Source organism: Dermacentor albipictus, chromosome 3 (assembly GCF_038994185.2).
Source record: "Dermacentor albipictus isolate Rhodes 1998 colony chromosome 3, USDA_Dalb.pri_finalv2, whole genome shotgun sequence".
Classification (NCBI taxonomy): domain Eukaryota; kingdom Metazoa; phylum Arthropoda; class Arachnida; order Ixodida; family Ixodidae; genus Dermacentor; species Dermacentor albipictus.
The window spans coordinates 4,360,887-4,382,163 of NC_091823.1; the positions used below are offsets into that span (position 1 = coordinate 4,360,887).

General features: G+C 48.0%; 1 protein-coding gene across 3 annotated transcripts in view; it reads left to right on the forward strand.

Moving 5' to 3' along the window:
* Positions 1-21,277, forward strand: part of LOC139057174 (sushi, von Willebrand factor type A, EGF and pentraxin domain-containing protein 1-like) — a 239,123-nt gene that overhangs the window by 190,898 nt on the left and 26,948 nt on the right. For all 3 annotated transcript variants that reach the window (XM_070534969.1, XM_070534970.1, XM_070534971.1), the window contains 5 exons: positions 2,559-2,762; positions 6,944-7,198; positions 10,548-10,675; positions 13,183-13,291; positions 16,647-16,847. In XM_070534969.1, the coding sequence (XP_070391070.1) occupies positions 2,559-2,762; positions 6,944-7,198; positions 10,548-10,675; positions 13,183-13,291; positions 16,647-16,847 (897 nt within the window). The remainder of the gene's footprint in view (positions 1-2,558; positions 2,763-6,943; positions 7,199-10,547; positions 10,676-13,182; positions 13,292-16,646; positions 16,848-21,277) is intronic.

The following is a 21,277-nucleotide window of genomic DNA, read 5'->3' on the forward strand; positions in this document are numbered from 1 at the left end:
GCGGCAAAAGTAGGCATTATTGGAACCCTTGTTCACAAAGCATTCTTACGCTGTTTATCGGAGCACGTGTAAGCATGCACTTCTTCTACAGTGACTGATATATATGCAAGAGATAACAGATACCTACCCCTTTGCTTAGCAATCTGTCTTTGGTATTCGGGATTTAAAGGGATTCAAGTAATTTTTTTTTTGTGGGATGTCAAATATAATTTGCTCGTCAGGAGGAAAAATATTAAGATTGGTCACGCATGTAGCAGCATCAGGGTCGCTGCACACAACTCAATATGCAATTTCAGCCGCAATTTGTGTACAAATGCTGCCACTTTATCATCATCATCAGCCTATTTTATGTCCACTGCATGATGAAGGCCTCTCGCTGCGACCTCCAATTACCCCTGTCCTGCGCCAACCAATACCAACCAGCACCCGCAAATTTCCTAATTTCATGGCACCACTTAGTCTTCTGCCTTCCTCTACTGCGCTTCCCTTCTCTTGGTACCCATTCTGTAGCCCTAATGGTCCAACGGTTATCTAGCCTGCGCTTTACATGACCTGCCTAGCGCCATTTTTTCTTTTAATGTCAATTAGAATATCGGCTATACCCGTTTCCTCTCTGATCCAAACCGCCCTCTTTCTGTCTCTCAAGGCTATGCCTCGCTTTCTTCGTTTCATCGCTCTTTGCGCGGTCCTTAACTTGTTCTCAAGCTTCTTTGTGAGTCTCCAGGTCTCTGCCCCATATGTCAGCTCCGCCGAAGGCACTGATTATACACCTTCCTTTTCAATGGTAATCGTAAGCTTCTGAAGCTCACAATGTCTGCCGTATGCGATGCAACTCAGTTTTATTCTTCTATGAATTTCCTTCTCATCATCATGGTTCCCTGTAATTAATTGGCCTAAGTAAACATACTCCTTCACAGACTCTAGAGGCTGACTGGCGATCCTGAACTCTTGTTCCCTTGCCCGACTATTCATGATTATCATTGTCTTCTGCATATTAATCTTCATCCCCACTCTTACACTCCCTCTATTAAGGTCCTCAATCATTTGTTGTAACTCGTCTGCATTCTTGCTGAACAGAACAATGTCGTCGGCAAACCGAAGGTTGCTGAAATATTCACCGTCGATCCCTACTCCCAAGCTTTCCCAGTTTAATAGCTTGAATACTTCTTCCTAGGATGCAGTGGATAGCATTGGAGAGATTGTGCCTCCTTGTCTGACCCCTTTCTTTATAGATGTCTTCCTGCTTTTCTTGTGTAGAATGTAGAATTAAGGTAGCTGTGGAACATCTCTAGATATTTTCCAAGGTATTTACGTAAGCGTTCTGAACTCACTGATTACGTAATGCCTCTATCACTGCTGGTATCTCTACTGAATCATATGCATTTTCGTAATCTATGAAAGCTATATAGAGAGGCTTATTGTACTCTGCGGATTTCTCGATAACCTGATTATTGACATAGATGTCATCCATTGCAGGGTATCCCTCCCTGAAGCCAGCCTGTTCTCTTGGTTGACTAAAGTCTAGTGTTGCCCTTATTCTATTGGAGACTATTTTGGTAAATATTTTATTTAATACTGGGAGTAAGATATTCGGCCTATTATTTTTCAATTCTTTAACGTCTCCCTTTTTGTGGATTAGTATAATCTTTGTATTCTTCCAGTTTTCTGGGACCTTTGCGGTCGATAGACACTACGTATAGAGAGCGGCCAGTTTTCCTAGCATTAGGTCTCCTCCATCTTTGATTAAATCGACTGTTATTCCATCTTCTCCTGCCGCTCTACCCCGTTTAACGTCTCGCAAGGCCCTTCTGACCTCATCGCTAGTTATAGGAAGAGTTTCTGTATCATGTTCATTGCTATGTCTAGTAGAGGTATCCTGACTGATCTGGGCACTGTACAGGCCAGAATTTTTCCGCTTCCGTTACTAGATCTTCGAGATTGCTGATGGTATTACCCTGCTTATCTTTCAGTGCATATATCTTGGTTTTTCCTATACCAAGTTTCTTTCTCCCTGATTTCAGGCTGCATCAATTTTTACAGCTTCTTCAGTATTTCTCACGTTATAGTTTCAAATATCGCTTATTTTCGCCTTGTTGGTCAGTTTTGAGAGTTCCGCGAATTCTGTCTTATCTCTTGAGTTGGACACATTTATTATTTGTCGTTTCTTTATTATGTCCTTTGTTATTTAGTTGCCTTGGTGCCTTGCCTCCCACTTCAATTGCTGCCTCTGAAGCCAGCCTAGTTACTGCTTCAGTAATTATCTCGATGCCATCTTCATCTCTCTGTTCTCTCTGTTCTTCATCTCGCTGTTCATCTATCTGTATAACCCTCTGCATCCCTTTGCAATAGAGCCCCCTAGTGTCGCTTCGTATACTACGTGCTATTCTGGCCAATATGAGAAATTTCTGAACGTGAAGGCAAGCCTCAGCATGCGTACAACAGTGGCGACCGTTTTAGAATTTGCAGTCTTCTGCTGTTACGATAATTTGGTGAAGTATATATAACAGGGCCTGCGGCGGTGCGCGCCCGTGGACAGTGCGTTTTCTGTCTCCGCGCAGCGGTCTCATGCCCGCCACCTCCCTTCGTGCCAAACACGCAAGACGTCGGCTACTACAGGCAGGCAAAGGTCTACCGATTCGGTGATGTTTTCGCCCCCAAGTGCCGCAAGGGATTCGCCTTCCGAGGTCCACGCCTTCTGCACTGCGACGACCGAGGCCAGTGGAACAGCGGCGGCGAGGACTTCTCCAAAATGGCATGTGTTGGTGAGTGTCCACACCGAACGCCCGTCCTCGATCGTGGCCTCCGAGTAGAAGCGCGCCAATGCGATCCCGGAGGCCACGTTCTAACGTAACAGCTTAGCTCCGTTGGCGCAAGATGACGCGTCATACATTCCAGGACTACTGTTGGGAGCATACATAGTACCCTGTCCTTCGCTATCGCGTACCGCGATGCATATCGCTCAAGAACAGCGTCCGTGCAGTATTGTGTACGAAAATCTAGCACCAAGTCGGCGGCTCAGCCCACTGTGCACCAAAAGAGGGGCGCACTAAGCTTAACTCAGTACGCGCCTTGACACCTGTTCAACGAGTAGATGCATCAGTGTCCGTGGTCGTGATCAGAACAAATTTTAGCGCGTGCTATGTACTTGCCGGTGTCGCTATGGCAGGGCCACAGTCCCGCTGGCAGACCCAGTGGGCAACTCATTTAATTAAACTTTTAGGCCATGTACTTGACTTCTCGCTTTGTTTATTCCTGTTCATCGCTTCGCGTGGAACACGGATGTTGGCTCGGCTACATAACAACAGAAAAAATGCACGGGCATATTTAAGCCGGCACTCTCCGTCAGCGCGAATCTTTATACAGGGCGTTTCAGCTAAATTGGGCCAACAAGAAAATCATCGTGTAAGTTACATGAATGAAACCAACTTGGTATTGTTAACTACCCTCTTTAGCAATTCAATGTATTTTACTTCAAGCTTAGGTAATTAATTAATGATAAATAATTCCTCAGCTTTTAAAGCCCTGATATAAACGCAAAATCTTGAATGTACAAGTTGTAGAGACTATTGAGAAATGTCGAAATAAACTTTGTCCGTGATGATAGCTGCAGTGGTTTTAATTTTCACGTTCTAGTCTTTCCGCTAAGCCCCGGTAGCACAGGATGTGCCCGCTTTTTAGCACTGTACATGCTTCATTTGTCCTCCTGACCTAACTGAGCCCTATTATATCCTATTTAATGCTCGCTTATTCCTCCAATAGCACTGCTAGACTGTCCTCACTAGAGAGTGTTCTAGCGTTAAACGTTGTCAGGTTCAGATTCCCATGGCGGCCTGTCCGGATACACAGATTCTTAGCATCCTCTGCTGCGTCACAGGTCTGAACGACGCCGTGTTCAGTTGCTTCGCAGCTGCTGGAGACTGAGAGCCGCGGTTAGATTGTTGTATTCATATAGGAGGTTGTGGCCAAGTGCTGCACCAGGGTGGCCAATCCTGCTCTGGTCAGGGCGTGCGTTACCGGTTCTGGTCACCGGGATCAGGCCGCACACCAGGCCTGCTTATGCAATTTTATCAACCCGTGGATTTTTTTTAATCTGGTGGAAAATTGCGTGGCCCTGGGATTCGAACCACGGTCCTCTTGCACGCGAGGCGGATGCTCTATCTCTGCGCCACCGCTGCACCTGGTTTCTGGTCATGCCGTCAATTATATGCTTCCTCAGTAATAACATTACGTCCTGTGTGGAGAGGCCTGGTCTTAAGCCCACCATGTTATGTGGCAACAGGGCCTCTCTCTCTATGTGCCGCGATGCTCGGTTATGCATGACATCTTCCGCCCCCTTGTCCATGCACGAGGTTAGCCGTATTGGTCGCATGTTCTCCGCCGCAAGTGGTTTACCGGGTTTCGATCACCGCTGCACCTGGTCTGTGGTCATGCCGTCAATTATATGCTTCTTCAGTAGTAACATTACGTCCTGTGTGGAGAGGCCTGGTCTGAAGCCCACCATGTTATGTGGGAACAGGCCCTCTCTCTCTATGTGCCGCGATGCTCGGTTATGTATGGCATGTTCCGCCCCCTTGTCCATGCACGAGGTTAGCCATATTGGTCGCATGTTCTCCGCCGCAAGTGGTTTACCGGGTTTCGATATTAGTATGAGCGAGGCCTCCTTCCGGACCTCTTGCACTCGTCCCGTTTCCCACGCAGGCATAAATGCAGTGGCAGAGTGCAACGCACGCAAGGTCGCGCTCAGCGCGGCTGTCAGGGGCACCTTCAAGGTAGACATGACATGAGGGATCACGTGGACACAGCGGCCGCGTCGGCTGCTTCGGAAGCGCCGAAGCGAGCTGAAAATGAAAGTTTAAAGTCGCACCTGCGCCGCGGTTCTGATTAAGTGGGGAGGCTTTGCCGCCTTGGGTGTCTGCTCTACAACATTTGAAAGTACTATAATAGGTAGTGGCTGCCTTTAGATGCGTGCAGCATGCGAGGCTACTGCACGGTGCCGCAGTGCCGGACGTACGCAACGGAGCGCGATGACAGCCTTATTCATACGTAGCCGCAGGACAAGGAGCTGCGTGAAGCTTGGCTAGCGAAAGTTAGAACCGGCAGACAGCCATCGGCTACATCGGCAGCAAGCACAGACGCGAGAAACATTTCTGCTATGGCGCCGGGACTGCGATGTTCGGTGAGTAGCAGAAAACGCGCACTGAGACGCTCGCCCGCACCCACTGCCCAGCTAATCTCACGATAGTTTGGTCTATGAACTTGTTGCTGCTAGACACTGGCAAATTCACTGGAACGGAAAGGGAGCGGTAAGATCTTACCGCGACGCACATTAAGAAAGGCATATGGCATATGGTCATGTTTGTGTTATGAATTCATGCAATGGATTACAAAAAAGAAGCAGAGGGAAGTCGTACGCTGAGAAGCCCGATTAACATATAGTGCGACGCAACTTGAGAAATAATATTGAAATGTCCAAAAATTAGAAGACAAAAAAAAGATTGAATCGTCGCGACAGCACATTAGAGTCGCCGTAGACGTCGAAGTCTCTATAACGAAATTATTTTTGAACAGTTCTGATAGCGTGCACGCAACAATGGTTGCTAGTGTACTGTCATATACTCATTTGTTGTGGCGTAAAGCCCCCGGCACGGTGCGAGAACGCGCTCACAGCGAGAGCGAAACATTGTGCGCGGACATGCATGAAGACGCGCAGTCGGTCGCTGCGAACCCGTGCGATCGCTGCGTTGAGGCTCCATCCTGTTATGCCCCATTTGTTTGTAGAGACAGCCCACTATAAGAACATATTTCACATAGTTTACTCTCAGCGTTTGCTTACCTTTCACGCAAGAAGCCGGTTCTGGATACTCCATCACGGCGACCGCGCGCAGTGGCGTTCACTGTACGTAATCGGTAATGAGATAGCGTCTGTAAACGATTCTTTGCTTTCAGTTTGTCCAAGATTATTATATCGACAGTCAAAAACTTCCGTCGTTTTGAGAGTACTTACATACTTACATAAATGTCAAGGAGGGCTGCCGCGTGGTGTTTTATTGAGCGACGTAAGCGAGACCTATGAATAGCGCGCCGCGTGTTACCTCATACTGCGCAAGGGTGGCGCTTCCGACAGATGGCGACTCCGTAAGTACTCGCCACCAATACGTGAAAAACGAGCAGTTCTATTGTTCGGAATCCATTACACAAGTTCTGATAAAGCATGTTGCATTTAAAAAATAAACAAGTTATAATCAACCCACTGTTAGGAGCATCCTTATTTTGGTCATGATTCCTTTTTTTTCCAATATTATTCAATAACCAAAACACCAAAACACTCGAAATTCAAAATGCAGTCTCAATTTTGCGACTCCCTAACTGTAGAATGCATCGTTTGTATCGCGTAACACGTGCAATGTTCATTTCCTGCACAGCGCTCTCAAGTAGTCACACTTTTGAAAAACTCGCGCCAACATTATAATTGTTTTCTCTAAACCAACAGTTCTTACTTGTCCGATTTAAATGATCCAACGGATAGAGTGTTTCAGAATTGCGATATGGGTTTACGGGCAGCAGGTACTGACCTGAAAACATTGCCATCGAATTATTCGTTTAGGATTTACCCACTTTTTCATCATTTTCGCCCTCGAGTAAAAATCCGATTGTAGCAGTCGAATTTTAGCAGTATTGCTGTCTCTCTGAAGTGCAGCCAGTTTAGCTGAGACCAGACTGGGTGATCGGATCATGATCGACAGCGCGAAAGGACAGAACGTTCGTGTCGTCCCTTCTTTTGCTTGCGCTTTGGCAGTGTACGTCATTAGTTAGGATCACTAAAGCGGTTGTATAATGAGAGCATTCAGCCGTTTTATGTCTACATGAATGAAAAAATTGGAGTTCGCTCCGATCCATGGCCTAACACGTGATCTACGAGGCAATTGAACATGTTGTGTTCCAGACGTAGAGAAACCCAAGATCTCGTGTCCCAAAGACATCGTCATGGCAGCGGAACAACGGAGGGATTCCGCCAAGGTTTCGTGGGCACAACCGCGGTACAATGACAATGACGGCGGCGACAAACTGGTGCTGCAACAGGTGCCCGCCGACTACGTGTCGCCCCACCGGTTCCCCTTGGGCGTGCATCGCATCGCCTTCAGGGTGGTCGACCGCGCGCGGTTACAGGCCAACTGCACCTTCACAATCACCATACACGGTAAGTGCCCCGTACTGGGGCTGCGACAAGCTTAGTTTACCGGAAAAGGTCACTGTTCACTCGGCATTGTTGAGTGGTGTTCTGCGGCAGCGCTGCAGAGGTCAGATAAGGCCGTAACCAAACTTTGTTACGGCACCAGATATGGATAACGAAGCCTGACTGCATTCCAGATTATACTTGCAATGTATCCTACCTTGTACAATACCCGCCGTGGTTGCTCAGTCCCCATGGTGTTAGGCTGCTGAGCACGAGGTCGCGGGATCGAATCCCGGCCACGGCGGCCGCATTTCGTTGGGGGCGAAATGCCAAAACACCCGTGTACTTAGGTTTAGGTGCACGTTAAAGAACCCCAGGTGGTCGAAATTTCCGGAGTCCTCCACTACGGCGTGCCTCATAATCAGGAAGTGGGTTTGGCACGTAAAACCCCATAATTTTATTTTTTTTTATCTTGTACAACGTTGTAGCGCCGCCGGGACACCCTGAGAAGTCCAGCCGAAAATTCCGTAAGCAAGAAGGGACGTCGCTGTTTCGCCCGAAAGGCGAAGCATCGATTGCGATAGCAAATTAGTAGACAGCTACACGATGTAAGGATAGTAATATTATCGGTTGTATAAACTTGTAAACATTCGCTTACTAACTAAATTAACAACTATGGTGTCATCCGCGCATAAGTAGACATGAATGAACACATATCACTCGACAACCGCGGACACTCGCTGTAGAAACGTTGGCGTGGGGAAGCACGGCAGCAGCAATGAGCGAATTGACATTCATGCTGCGTCTCGCTTCAGCGCGTACTAAGCGTCAAAAGGACAGCGTATAAGAAGCCACCCACACTGTACACATCGCAGATCTCTTTGAAGATGAGGCCTGCGCGACCGCGTACTTCGTCCACATTGCAGATCGCTTTCGAGATAAGGCGTTGCTACAATCTGCCAGCGGGGGCAGCGTCCTTCGAGCCTCTCCTGCTTTTCTGCGACCATTCAGCTTTGTGAAGCTAACAATACGTCTCACCGGACATACCAGCGGCGACACCACGGTGAGACACGTCTGACGACTACGCGGTTGACGGATGCCACTCTGCCGCCGAGCCCGACAGTGGGACCAAGAAACTCCAGGAAAAAGTAGTTCTACGCCGCCTCCTTACAGCCGCTGCTAGCCGCCAAAGCCGATCGGCAGACACACCAGCTAATTGCTGGGCCAAGCCAGCAGTCAAGACACAATTGAGTCAAGCATGAATTCTCCCGTATACGAGCGTCCCCTCCTTTCTGTGGGCCAACGAACCGGGTGCGCCTAGGGGTATTTCTCCGATTCTGTTCGGCGAACAAAGGCGTCGGAGTGATTGTGCACACACTCGCTTTCATGGCGGAGCGTTCGGCGACTTTGGACGCACTGGTTGGAGGAAGGTGCGGCCGCACATTTCCTTGGTCTAGGGATATAGGCAGTACAAGGGGATTTAAGCGGACTGTTTAGGCTCCTCAGGGGTGCTTCGATTCAGTCTCGCTGGACTGTTCAGAGGCAACGTTATCTATTCCTCATGCAGATATTGGAAGTAAACCCAGTACTCATCGTTCGCGATGACAATCTGTTCCTCTCCTCGGTGTGGATGAGGTGTTTGACGGCATGGGCCAGCTACTCCTTTATAAACGCCCGACCCCAACTCTTACAGCACCCGCGCTGCTGCGCCGAATATAGGAGCCACCGAAGTAGAACGGCCCTAACCTCTTCCCGGTGCCTCGCGTGCGACGGAAGACGGCGCGCTTCCTCCCCGCTTTCCTGCTTTGAGCGCACGAGATTGAGCCGCAATCGTCAGCTGACCCTCGCAAGCTTTCGCTCGCGCACACTGCATACGGCGAGCGGCGACGATGTTGTCGCGCTTGGATTTTATACGGAACATCACGGCGGCGGCACAAATGCGCCTGGCTGTCCTTATAATTGCTATCGCACTAAAAAGTCACAGTTTCGCCAGACAGGCGAAGCGATGATTGCGATAGCCAATTATTAGACAGCTATACCAAGTGAGATTGGTCGTTTTATATCAGCTGCATGAATTGCTCTAAACATTCTCTTAGAAACTAAATCAACACGCCCGCTGTCACGCGCGATCAGCCAAACATCAACACATCTCACTCGATTATATATACCCCAGACACTCCCTGTCAGAAACCTGGCGTGATGAAGAGTGGCAGCAGCGGCGAGCGAATTACAATTTGCGCTACGTATCGCTTCAACGCGTAGTAGGCGCGCGACAATATGGCCTTCGAGGCCTGCGTAGATCGCCTCCAAGATAGGACGTGCAAGGCTGCACTCAGCCACCGCAGCGGGAGTAGAAGATGAGACTGACCTGCCCCTGCCCCCCCCCCCCCTACTGGAGTGCGCACATGTGCCCTCCCCCTTCCTTGCGCGCGCGAGAAGACAGTGCACGCGGTCCCCGCCTTCCTCCCTTGTCAGCGCGAGAAGACACCGCTGCATCAAGCCGCCATCCTTCTCTGCTCAACCTCGCAAGCTTTCGCTCTCACCTATAGCATATGCGGTACCGCGGCCGCGATGTTGACGCGATGTTGACGTCGTGATACAGAACATCACGACGATGGCCGTAAATTGTCTGAACTGTACATGTAATTGCTATCGCAATAAAATGTGAAGGTATACACTTTAGAGCAGGTTAAAAAATCCAAGCTCGCCGCTAAGAACCCGACACTGCAGGGACAGTCAAGGAAAATGTATCTCACTGACACATTACTGAGGTTAAACACCAGTTTCGCAAGGCGGGATGTTCTTTAATAATCCAAGTTTACCCGCCGTGGTTGCTTAGGGGCTATGACGTTGTGCTGCTAAGCAGGTCACGGATTACCTCCTGACCGCGGCGGCCGCATTTCTTTAGGGGCAAAATGCAAGAACGCCCGTGTACTGTACATTGGGTGCACGTTGAGGAAGCCTAGCCAGGCGATCAGAGTAATACCATAGTACTTCACTACGGCGTGCCCATCATCGGATCGTGGTATTAGCACGTAACACCCCAGAATTTTTAATTTCAGACAGTTTTTTAGCGCGCAGGTCTAGGCACCCGTCCCTGCGGCGAACGTCGGCGTTTTTATTTTCGTGGATGAAAGATGAAAGAGCGGACGCGGAGCGGGATATGATTGATGAGTAGCAAATTTTTGTGCGTATTCTCATTTTACACGTTATCCCTGTTGGCATTGGTGCTCGGATGGACATTGCTTTGTCAAGCTGCAGCCTGTGCAGATTTTTAGCCGTCTTCCCTTCCTTCACCAACGTACACTGTTGGGCGGAAGCTTATTTATTTATTTATTTATTCATCTATCTATTTACTGCATGCTCCTCGCAGATGACGAGGCGCCCCATGTCATCAACTGCCCAGAAGACCAGAGTCTCGAGACGAGTGAGAACGAAGTGACGGTCACGTGGGAGAAACCACTCTTTGTGGACAATTCCAACCAGCTACGCATAGACGCGGTGCGCTATTTACATTTGCATGTTCCTCTACGACGCAATAATTGACTGTTTATTTAACGAAGAGATAAGTAAAAAATAATTAAATACCTATTCAGCAGAGGCACTTAAGACTGCTCATGTGTGGGAATGCGAAAGCATTTTAATCGCTTAGGTGAAATGTTTTCGATTGATGTTTTCGACATGCATTAAAGTTGTTTCTGCTGAATCGGTGTGTATGTTGGCGCATAAGTTGGTCGCAAGCTGGAAACATTCGCTGCAGAACGCTTAATTTTTTTTTTATGCCTGACTGTAGATCTGAAGTGACTACGTCGTCTTCTGTTGCGTTCCCTTGCTTCGTCTTCTGAGGAGTGCTACCGTTGGCGACCACGTTTCACAGCTGCAGCTGAGGTAGACGCTTCAGAGTGCTTCGCAGTAGACGCAGCACCGATGAAAGCCTAAGAGCAACTGACGCGCGGGAGGCAGCGACCTGACGTGTGCAATGACGAAGGGACTAGGCACACCTCATTTTATGCACTCAGGATTTGTCGTTGAGAGTGCATCACAGTAGACACAGTACCGGTGAAAGCCAAAGAGCAAGCGACACATGGGACGCAGTGACAGAGGCAGTGACGTCACGTGTGCAGCGACGCACGCACTAGGCACAATTTTAGTCAACCTTGAGTAGTCAACATGGAGTAGCCCGAAACAGGCAATGAACGAAAAAAGCCACGCTGGCATCGGGGAAGCGTGCTCGTATCGCATCCGGGAGGCCCGGGTTCGATTCCCACCCAGAGCGAAATTTATCTAATCTTCTTTTCGATTTTGCTTTCTTTACAGAGACCTGCCTGTAGAATTTGACGTCATTTCAAGCATTTTCTGATGTGTGCTTACTCATCGCGCCATCGGCCATATTTGGTACCGTCTTTCGGTCACGCCGCCGATGACAACGCCGGATTTTCGCGTAATGGGGCATATAATTATTTCGCATTATAACGAAGGGAAGGAAATTTGCTCCCGACTGAAATGCAACTGTCTAGCGCAGTCTGCTGACACCCGAACGGCGGGAGGAGGGAGAGGAGAGGAGGGAGAGCAAAGAAGGCTCGACCACGTGCCACAATGACGTGCAGCAGCGGTCCACTAACCGGCGCACTTTTCGGCCCTCGTCATACGAAGTGATTTTCGTCTGTAATTTTTGGTCGTCTTTTCTGGTCACGGCAGTATTTTCTGCCTCCTGGGCCCGCGGAACCGCTTGTACTTATCTATTGATAATGCTGACATTTCTATTTTTTTTTTGTCACCCAGTACAGGGGATGGTATACACGTGACCTAAAAAAGAGCGAGGACACTTACACACAGCAACACGACACGGCTTCGTACGAGTCTAGGCGGAATTTCTTTCACTGTTTCTGCCCGCTTAGCGGTGAGTGGGTAACTGATAACTCGTTTGTTGTCCACTGTATATAATGCCTAGCATCGAGTCAGCCAACCTGCTTCTGGTGCCCTGCTCCCTTCAGCGCTCTGTCAAAAGGACAATAATAGCTCTTTGACACGTTTCTGCGCGACTGCTGGGACTCGCCCCACGGCCTTCCGGTATGCCCGAAGGTAATTGTGCACGAAGCCAGCTAGGGAGCGAGCTCTCTAATTAAAAACGGGTTGGTTGGCTGGCGGAAAAGTGTTCGCCTACGTTCATGTTTCCAGCAGAGGAAAAATTCCTATAGAATAAGGTGGGCAGCACGACTTGCCCTCTTGGCTATTCGGGACGAAGGGCTCCAGATGTGTAAAATATGGCAACGCTCTGTCAAGGCCGTATGTCTTGGTCGGAAACCGCCTCTGCGCTACTCGCGGAGCACAGTTGCTATGCAGTGACCGCTGAGCTCGGACATGGTCGCAGTGGCCAGGCTAAAACACAGCGTGTTCTCGAACCACCTAAGCATCCCCACTCGTCGTGCATTCATCGATAGTTACGTAGGTATTTCAGTACAGCGAGCTCGCGCCCGCATTCAGGCCTCCTTGTGCAAGAATATGACTGCGTTTAACTTACGCTTGGGTCGGTGTGTTAAAATAAAGAATATGCACTTCTTGCGAGCAAGCAGTTCTATATGACCACCTTGGAACATATTTAGTGGTCACAATCGTCTAAGTTATACTGAATACCACCTCAAGCGCATTTTGGCATATTATTGGCTACTAATAATTTTACTCACGTATTCATCGAGTGCTTTACTTGACGTGGGAAAAACATTCAACGTTAGCACAGCCATTTTCAGGCTTTCGATGAAGTGTTTTTCGGAAGTTTTCGTCGCACATTTTGCCCCAGCGTTGTAGTCGCGCTGCCTGAACAGCTGTCGGTGAAACTGCGCTCGCGTGGATGGGGCCCTCTGTGGCGCTGACGGCGTCGGGTGGTGGAACACGCCTCAATCCCCACTCTGCGCTCTGCTGTCGATCCGCTAAATGGGAACCTACGCATCACAAAGAAAGAAAGACACGCATTCTCTGTGCCAATTTTTCTCTTTGAATTATGTTTTTAGAACCACTACTCACCTTCAAAGTTCGGGCATGGAGTTCACCAAGTCGTCTACAGAGCCCGAGACTCGCACGGCAATTCTGCGACCTGCGTGTTCCACGTAAAAGTGTCAAGTAAGTAAGATATACCGTATTCACTCCAATTTATACCGACACGCGGGAATTGCTGAGGCCGTTGCAGCGAAAATAGAACAAACACTAGGAAGGCAAGACCACAGGGCGAACCTGTGCTCATGAGCGTTCTATTTTTCTTCTGGTCTTCTGTAATGAATCACTCTTGAGTGTATGCCGCCCGTTGGGTCCACTCTTGTGTTTTTCGTGTCTATTTTATTTGCGCTACACAATGGTTTTGCCAGAGCCACTATAACGTATATATAAGAGCTCTTGCCAACCTAGGGTGCTATGCAGGATGGCCCGAGTTCGGCAACGTTCGGGATCTCTACGAGCTCTGCGACGCCCTCAGAAGAATGGTATCATTGCAAACAATTCAGCCGTCGGCATGCCGCAAGTTGCATCGGCTTATAAGATTCACCCTTCCGTTATCATTACTTAAGCGTTTCCTCGTGGTTGACTAAAAAGGAGAAGTCACGTGATCAAACCATAGGCGGCTTCTTTGATTTGCGTATCGCTCCACGTAGTGCATTACGTACCTGTGCAAGTAAACTACAGAAAAAAAAAATTCTGACGTATTTTAAGGCGAAACCCTTAGGCGGCCCACGGGAGACGAATGTGATCGTCCGGTGTTACGAAAATTTGACCATCCGGCGTTATGGCCCCAAAATTCAATGGCACCAAAATTGGGAGTCGAACCCTCGTCCTCTGGTGTCAATGATCTGAAGTGAAGGTGCTAAAACGGCGGTGGACGAAGAAGGAACACATACACACAGGGCGCCCTGTGTGTGTGCGTTCCTTCGTCGTCCATCGTCGTTTTAGCGGTTTCATTTCAGATCATGCTTAACCAACGCCCCCAACTATCCATCCTAACTTTGGTGTTAATTACCGCGAAGTTAATTAGGGAAGACAGGCCTAATTAAAACACTCTTACCCCGACCTTCGTTGGGAGAAAACAACAGGAAGTAACAGCGCATTAGAATGAAAATGTCAAGTAATGTAATGAATGCCTCGTGAGCACGCAGGTTTTCGCCTTCATCCTCTTTAGCGTATACGCTCAAGTGGTTGAAATTACTTATTTACGCTGTATAGTAGTTTATAAGCATTTCTAAATGTGCAAAATGTGCACTGTATGTGTTTTAAATTTATTTGAGATTTATTATATTTTGTGTTGCACTCTCCTTCTAAAAAATCACGTGCATACGCACTCTTCATGCATGATTAAATATACTTTCCAATCTCACGCCTTTGTCGCAATTGGCCCCCATAACTGGTCAAAAGCGTTCGAGCACTACACAGGCAATCAATTTGTAGGAGATTAACGCGATAGCGATAACGGCCCAGTGCCGCAGGAACTCCTACGTCGGACGGCGTTTCTGGAAGATGATTTTCGAACCACCCGTAACCAGGCACTTCATGTAGCGGAAGGAAGCTACTGAACTAATTCAATTTCTCAAGCTAAAGTACGTGAAAAAGTTGTAAACTACGACTCACTTACCTCCTACAGACATAACATCCTTGGGATGGTAATTTGACTATACGAGAAAACATAATTCTGCTACGCGAAAACTAGAAAAGACCGGCCACGGCGTCTGCCATTTGCGTGCGCCGGCGCGTATTTTGGAGGCCACTCCTCGTTCCTTGCAATACCTCCAGATGGCGCTTGCCGCATCGCGGCCCACGCGAGAGGCCGCGTTTCGATGACACGTAAGGAGAAAAGGGTGAGGTGTTTCCGGTTCACCGCACTGCACACACAAAGCAGATGCAGCCAAGCCAGCTCCCTGTGTATAGAAATTTAATGTCGGGATGCGGCAACGCAGTCTCGTTAGAGTGACCTCTAATTTACATGTTGAGCAGAATTTACGGCTCTAAAGGAACAGTGGGTGGTAGTGGTCAGGATGCGAGGCCAGGCTAGATTTATGCAACTCGTTCCTCATTGTTAATCTCCTAAACCTAGCGGCAGTGATATAGGCGTTTGGGGGAACGGCAGAAACTAACTGGCCACACTGGGAAGCGTCTGATAATTAGTTGGCCCGCTCATTCATGTCTGGGCCCACCAGTGCCCAAGCACCCAAATTAAATAAAGCAAACACCTATGAAAAACTGCACTTATTTCTCTTCATCTTCAGCCACCACCGCTTTGCGGTGGACACTGCTTCTTCATACTACTCGGCTTCAATTTCAGAACTGCAACATGTGTCCTAAAATTATTAATAATTAATGTTGGTAATATTAGCTTTGCATATACAAAACAATCGTAGAGAGGAAATGCACTTAATAAACAAAAGGCTAAATGATTATTCGTCCCTCTTTTTTTATCTAGTTCTTATCTAGCTGGTCTTTGGGATTCCTCATACTGATATTTTCTGCCTCTTCCTGAAATCCGCTTCCAAATGCGGGACTGGGCTGTCACAGGCCATTTTTTAATAACGTCCGTTCGAACTAAAGAAGACAGAAAGCCAGTGCTATAGCAGAGCGCATTTCAAGATTTTTCTATCTTAGTCAACCCTGCGCTACTTAATATTTCCCAAACATACGCAATTCCTCCGTGCGTCAACATAATCATTGAAGGTCTAAATGCCTTAACGCCTTATCATATGAAACATTTTTATGCAAAAAAAATTAACTTTGTAATTTCTGTTTCTTTGTAGGTTAAAATGTGAAAATTGTGACGCAGCAGCGCAAAGAAGGAACATCCCATACCGTCATTTGTTCTTGAATGCCTCCTCTTTAGGTTATTGTCTGCGCGTAGACTGAGAAATGTATATCTGAATCAGGACGATGTCGTTTCTTGAGATGCTATGTTACTTTGCTTTCCTTCGATCTTACAAAAATTTCCGACTAATACTTTGTTTTAAATAACTACTTGCCTAACTCATCGAACTCCTGGCCAATCCCTCATAGCGGGTACGAGCCATTCATAGAGGCAAACTAACCAACCAAGTTGCCTTGTCATTAATGCGAGTCGTGTATGAACACGATTTAGAGTTATTTACAGAATAGTTACTTACAGAATTTATTTTAGCGTTTATTCGTTGCCACGTCCCTATTAACACTCGATTCATCAACGTTACTTGGAGCAACGTTGTGATTCGTAGCCTATACCCCCGTAGTACCTTGAGCCATTATACCAGAAACCAAACAGACAATTATTTGCCAACGCTGTTGCGCCTTTCACTAATATTCGATCAAGCCTCTTTTTGCAGCCGTCGTGCTGTTTTCATCATTCGTTGCCGGCTATTGTGATACAGGGTAATACGATTGCCTATGAGTGGATTACGGTTGTCGTAGGAGCCGGCTTTCACAGTGCTAACACCTTGGAAAATGACGCCGGACAAAAGGCAACACTCGTTCGCAGGGAGTCAGTGTCCGTTCCACCCGGCGCCGCTGAACGGGGCCCTGTCGTGCGACGAATGGATGCACGGCCAGTTCTGCCAGCCGTTCTGCAACGAGCAGTTCGACTTCCTCGAGAAGCCGGCCGAGTGGTACATCTGCGCCAAGGACCGGCGATGGCACACCGAGCCCGAGGGGATGAGCGTGCCGTGGCCGGACTGCGCTCGTGAGTTCCTTGCTACTTCGCAGTGAAAATGACGTACACAGGTCTCCAATGCACGCCTGTCATGACTGGTGTGCACGAACCAGCTTTAAAAACCAAGCAAACAAGACGCGTGCAATGAGTTCTTTTCCCCATATTTCGAGGGTTCTTTAGAGTGCTCACAAAAAAAGTAATGCGTCAAAAAAAATGTCACGGAAAAAAATTTACTGGGTATTTCCGAGCACGCTTTAAAACATTGAGAGTCAAACTTCAAAACATTTTTTTAAAAAATTTGCTGTACTAACGAAGCTATTCACGGGCGTTCCCACCCAGTGTTGGGCAGTATAGAAGATACATCCATCTTAGATACTATCTTGGATAGTCTTTGGGTAACTTGTATCTGTATCATGATACGTTTGGCAAGACGTGTGTCATTATCTGTATTTCCGATACATGAAAGAATGTGTCATGCATGTTAACATACAAGTTTCGCACGGCTATGGCAACATCGCCGTGCGAAACTATAAACGTTGGCCCAACTCCGCTTCTCAAGCTGCCACTGCTGCCACTAAGCAACCTGAATAAAACTAAAAGCAGCGGCATTCTTTCATCTTTCCGCCAGAGCCCTCCAGCGAGGGCAGACGATGAGATCTGCGCGTCCGAACAGAATCACGTGGTGGTGCTCGCACAATCTCGATAAAAACAAACGCATGAACATCTGCGCGGCACAACCGACCTTTTGTTTTCCAGATTTTTTTTAATTTTAGTTGCGTCGGTGCCATGACGCTCGCAGCCGCCGTACTGTGTTGCGTACGCCCATGCGTGCAGCGTCTTTCGCGCAAATTCTGATGCAGCTACAGTGTGGTTCTCGAAGTTTCTCTTGCCTAGTGCTTTGTTACAAAGTCTGAAGAATGCAAGAATGGAGTTGCCTTGCGTCTATACTCCGTTGCATACGTAGCAGTCAACGCTGTGGAAGCGGTGCAAGAAGTTCGGTCAAGAAGAATTGTATCACTCCGCGCTATGTTCCGTCCATAGAGTTTCTAGGAAACTCTATGGTCCACGCTTCGCTGCGCGCCGACAGCGTTCGCTGGCCCGAGCATGCACGTGAGGCTCTTCGCGACGGGTTGCAAAAAACGAAAAGAACAAAAATGAAAATGATCTAAAACGACGCAATCGCAGCCGTACACCGCAGTACGCTTGTTTGTCAGTATTAAAGCTTGTTTCATTCAATACTTAGCCTACAAAAAAACAGTCGCGCGCTGCGAACGAAGGGACTGCAAGAAGTCTCCGCACCGTTGACGGCTTTGTATGGAGTATAGTGGCTTTCACACATCCGCGACTTGAAGGACATCATGGGTGTAAGTTTGACTGTTGTGAACTAAAGCGTGGATGGCGCTGCTTCCAGGGTGCATAAGACGGCCGTTTTATGTCCGCGATTGTTGCTCGAAAACACCAAAAGCTATTTTTTGGGCTACGTTGCATTCGTAAACGGTAATACGCTGACGGACAAGGTAAAGCAACACAGTGGTATTTCCGCCATCGTGCGGAGGCTTCTTGTTCACGTTCTTATAATTAGATGGGGATCGGCTAGCTGGTCGGCAAGCAGAGACTCCCATCAATTACAAAAGCAACAAGTAAAAACCGCTGACAGTGCAGCCTATAAAGAGCTGTCATCTTAAGCAGCTAAAGCAACCTCGATAAATTGTTTCGGAGTGAAAATTTGATACTTTCAACAAGGAAGACAGAAATTTTGATACTAACAGGCATTTCATTCAAATGCAACAAAGTTGGTCGGTGTCCAGAAATTTCCGAGCAAACATTTTTCTGCGTACGCGTTTGCTGCTACATTACATAGATATATAACAATAAATTGGCCAAGTGGTATCTAAGTAAGTGTATCTAAGTATCTTAATATACAAGTGGAAAGTATCGTCTCGCATACAATAATTGCGGTAGTATCTTGTATCTGTATCTCTAATACTTGTTGCCCAAGTATCTTGTATGGTTTCATGATACAACTGCAAAGTATAGTTGCCCAGCCCTGTTCTCAACCTGTTTTATTTATTTTTCCTGCATTTGCTTTTTCCCTCCACTGTCCTTTCCGTCTTTCACTTACCATTTCCCCAGTGCAGGGAAGCAAACCAGAACCTTCTCCGATTAACTTCCCTGCCTTTCCGACCCCGTTTATCTCTGTCTGTGATTACAAAACATATTCTGAAAACAGGGTAGATTCTTCGAACGATATGTGCTTCGTTGCAATCTCCCAAGATGCAATACTGTCTTTTTATATCTTAGATTAAGCTATGTGACACACTCGGCATAATTCCCACGTCACTGTAATAGCGTGGTGCGTGTGAACTTGCCTTATTCTTATCTCCTCTGCCGTCGTAGGCTGCATTCATCCTGCTTTCATGCCACGCAGTAGTAGTTTCCCTTGTTTTTATCATTTCCTCGATGGCGCTGTAGACAGCTGGGCCTTGCTCCTCGCACCCGACTGTTTGATCGCTTGCTCAGCTGTAATGGGGCTTCGTTGGTCAGGATGCCGTTTCATTAGGCACATTTCATTCCACTTTTCCCTCGCCTGCGTTTTCTAAGTTACATTTTGTACTCTCAGGCTTCTCTGTAGCTGTATCTGTCCGAGCTAGGAGTGCCCTTGTTTTGTTGGCCGAATGCAGCGCTAAAAACTCTTGCACCTAGCGCCTTCTAATAATCCCTTATGACAGCCCGCTGTTCGTCCTTTCTCGAGAACGCACCGGACCAGCGAAACTTCAGATGCTCATAGTTCGTTCGCGGCAGCCGTAACAATCACAGCTGTGAAGCCTAACCATAAGACCATAACCGATCACGTTTCGCGATGAGTCCCGACCATGGCTTGTTGAGACCAGTGGAGACAGGAACTAATTTTTCCGTATGAAGGTGTTCATTCCCACCTCCTCACGAAGGCAACGAGCTGCAAATAAGCCGCAGCTGCGCAGCGTTCCGTGCAGCTGAGGTGATAAACGCAAATGTGGAAGCGCATGAGGACAAGCTGAAAGGAGTTGAGCTCTCCTCGCGTGGCTCCACGCTATCGACTCTGGGCCCATAGGTCGGTCGCGATTGCCGGGGCACGCTGCAGGGCGGACGGCGGTCTCCGAGGCTGAGTCGAGATGCAATCATGTTAGTCTTCAGCTGAAAGACCAGCAGCGTCGGCAGCACTGCGTTTCGTCCCTAGCTGCGGAAAGTCTGTCCACGAAACGGGAAGGAGGGGGTGCAGAAAGGAGCGAAAGCCAGCGCCGAAAGTGCCGTCTCCATGCAACCTTCCTGCGAGCACGAGCGCAATCAATCAATAAATCAATCAATCATCAATGAAGCATCAATCAAGCAAATATTTGTAAACATAATTGATTACAAAGAAAAGTATATACAGGTAGGACCCATGAACTTCTGTCGGAGTTGTGTAAGAGTTCCGTCAATATGAGAAAACAACATCAGGAGATATCTAACGACCACACAAAGCAGGTGCAGAAGACAGACGCGCTCCCTACCGGGGCACTCCCTGCGGGGAAGCCTCGGGCGGAGCCACAGCCCCATGAGCCGTACAGCCGCCCGGCGCGCTCTCCGGAGCAGGTCGAGCTCGTCCTGGGAGATGACGTTAGACAGCAAGTGCTTCCCTCTGTTTTGTGTTCAGTAAAACGATAGGGAGAGATTTTATTGTTAGGAAATACAGAGAAGTCGACCTGATCTGATGGCTCTAGTCGGCTACTCTCGGCTACTCTGCTCTGGGAAAGAGGGAAGGGGACTGAAAGCACTGGGATGGATGATGAGAAGTGGTGAGTGCTTATGTACATTAGGCGGTGGCTTTACTAGAGTCGCTTGTCTAGTGTCGCGCCATGCAGGAACTTCAACAGCGCTTGAGTTGACCCTATTGAAGTAGTCCATGGACCGTAATAGCGCCCCCGACAGTGGTTGCCTACCAAGGCTGGCTTGGGGAAAAGTACTATCTATCTATCTATCTATCTATCCAACGTCCGTCGCCCCAGAATATAAGTTGGGCAATCACATAATATGCATTGCAGGTGTCAGGTTGCCAGTAGGCACTGCACACTTCATCGGAGGACGAGAGTGCCGATGTTGCCTCGCTGTGAGTGATCTCACTGCCAATCACATCACAACGACATTTAAAAGTGACAAAGTGACTACCAAGCTGGGCACTGTGATGATGTTCTGTGATATTCGGCACAAGCAGGTCGTATGGCCCTTCATTGAAAAAGCCTTTTAGCGCCTGCAATGCTGATTCGGCATCTCACAACAAGCTCCATTTGTGAGGTGTCCGAGTAATCATAAACGGACAGTATTCCAGACGACTCCTCAGCCGTATATGTCGATCTACGGTCCAATTGAAAATACCGGGTAATGTCAAGGAGCGGGACTACAAATGCAACCGCTGTGGCAGATGGTCTGACTAAACAATCTTT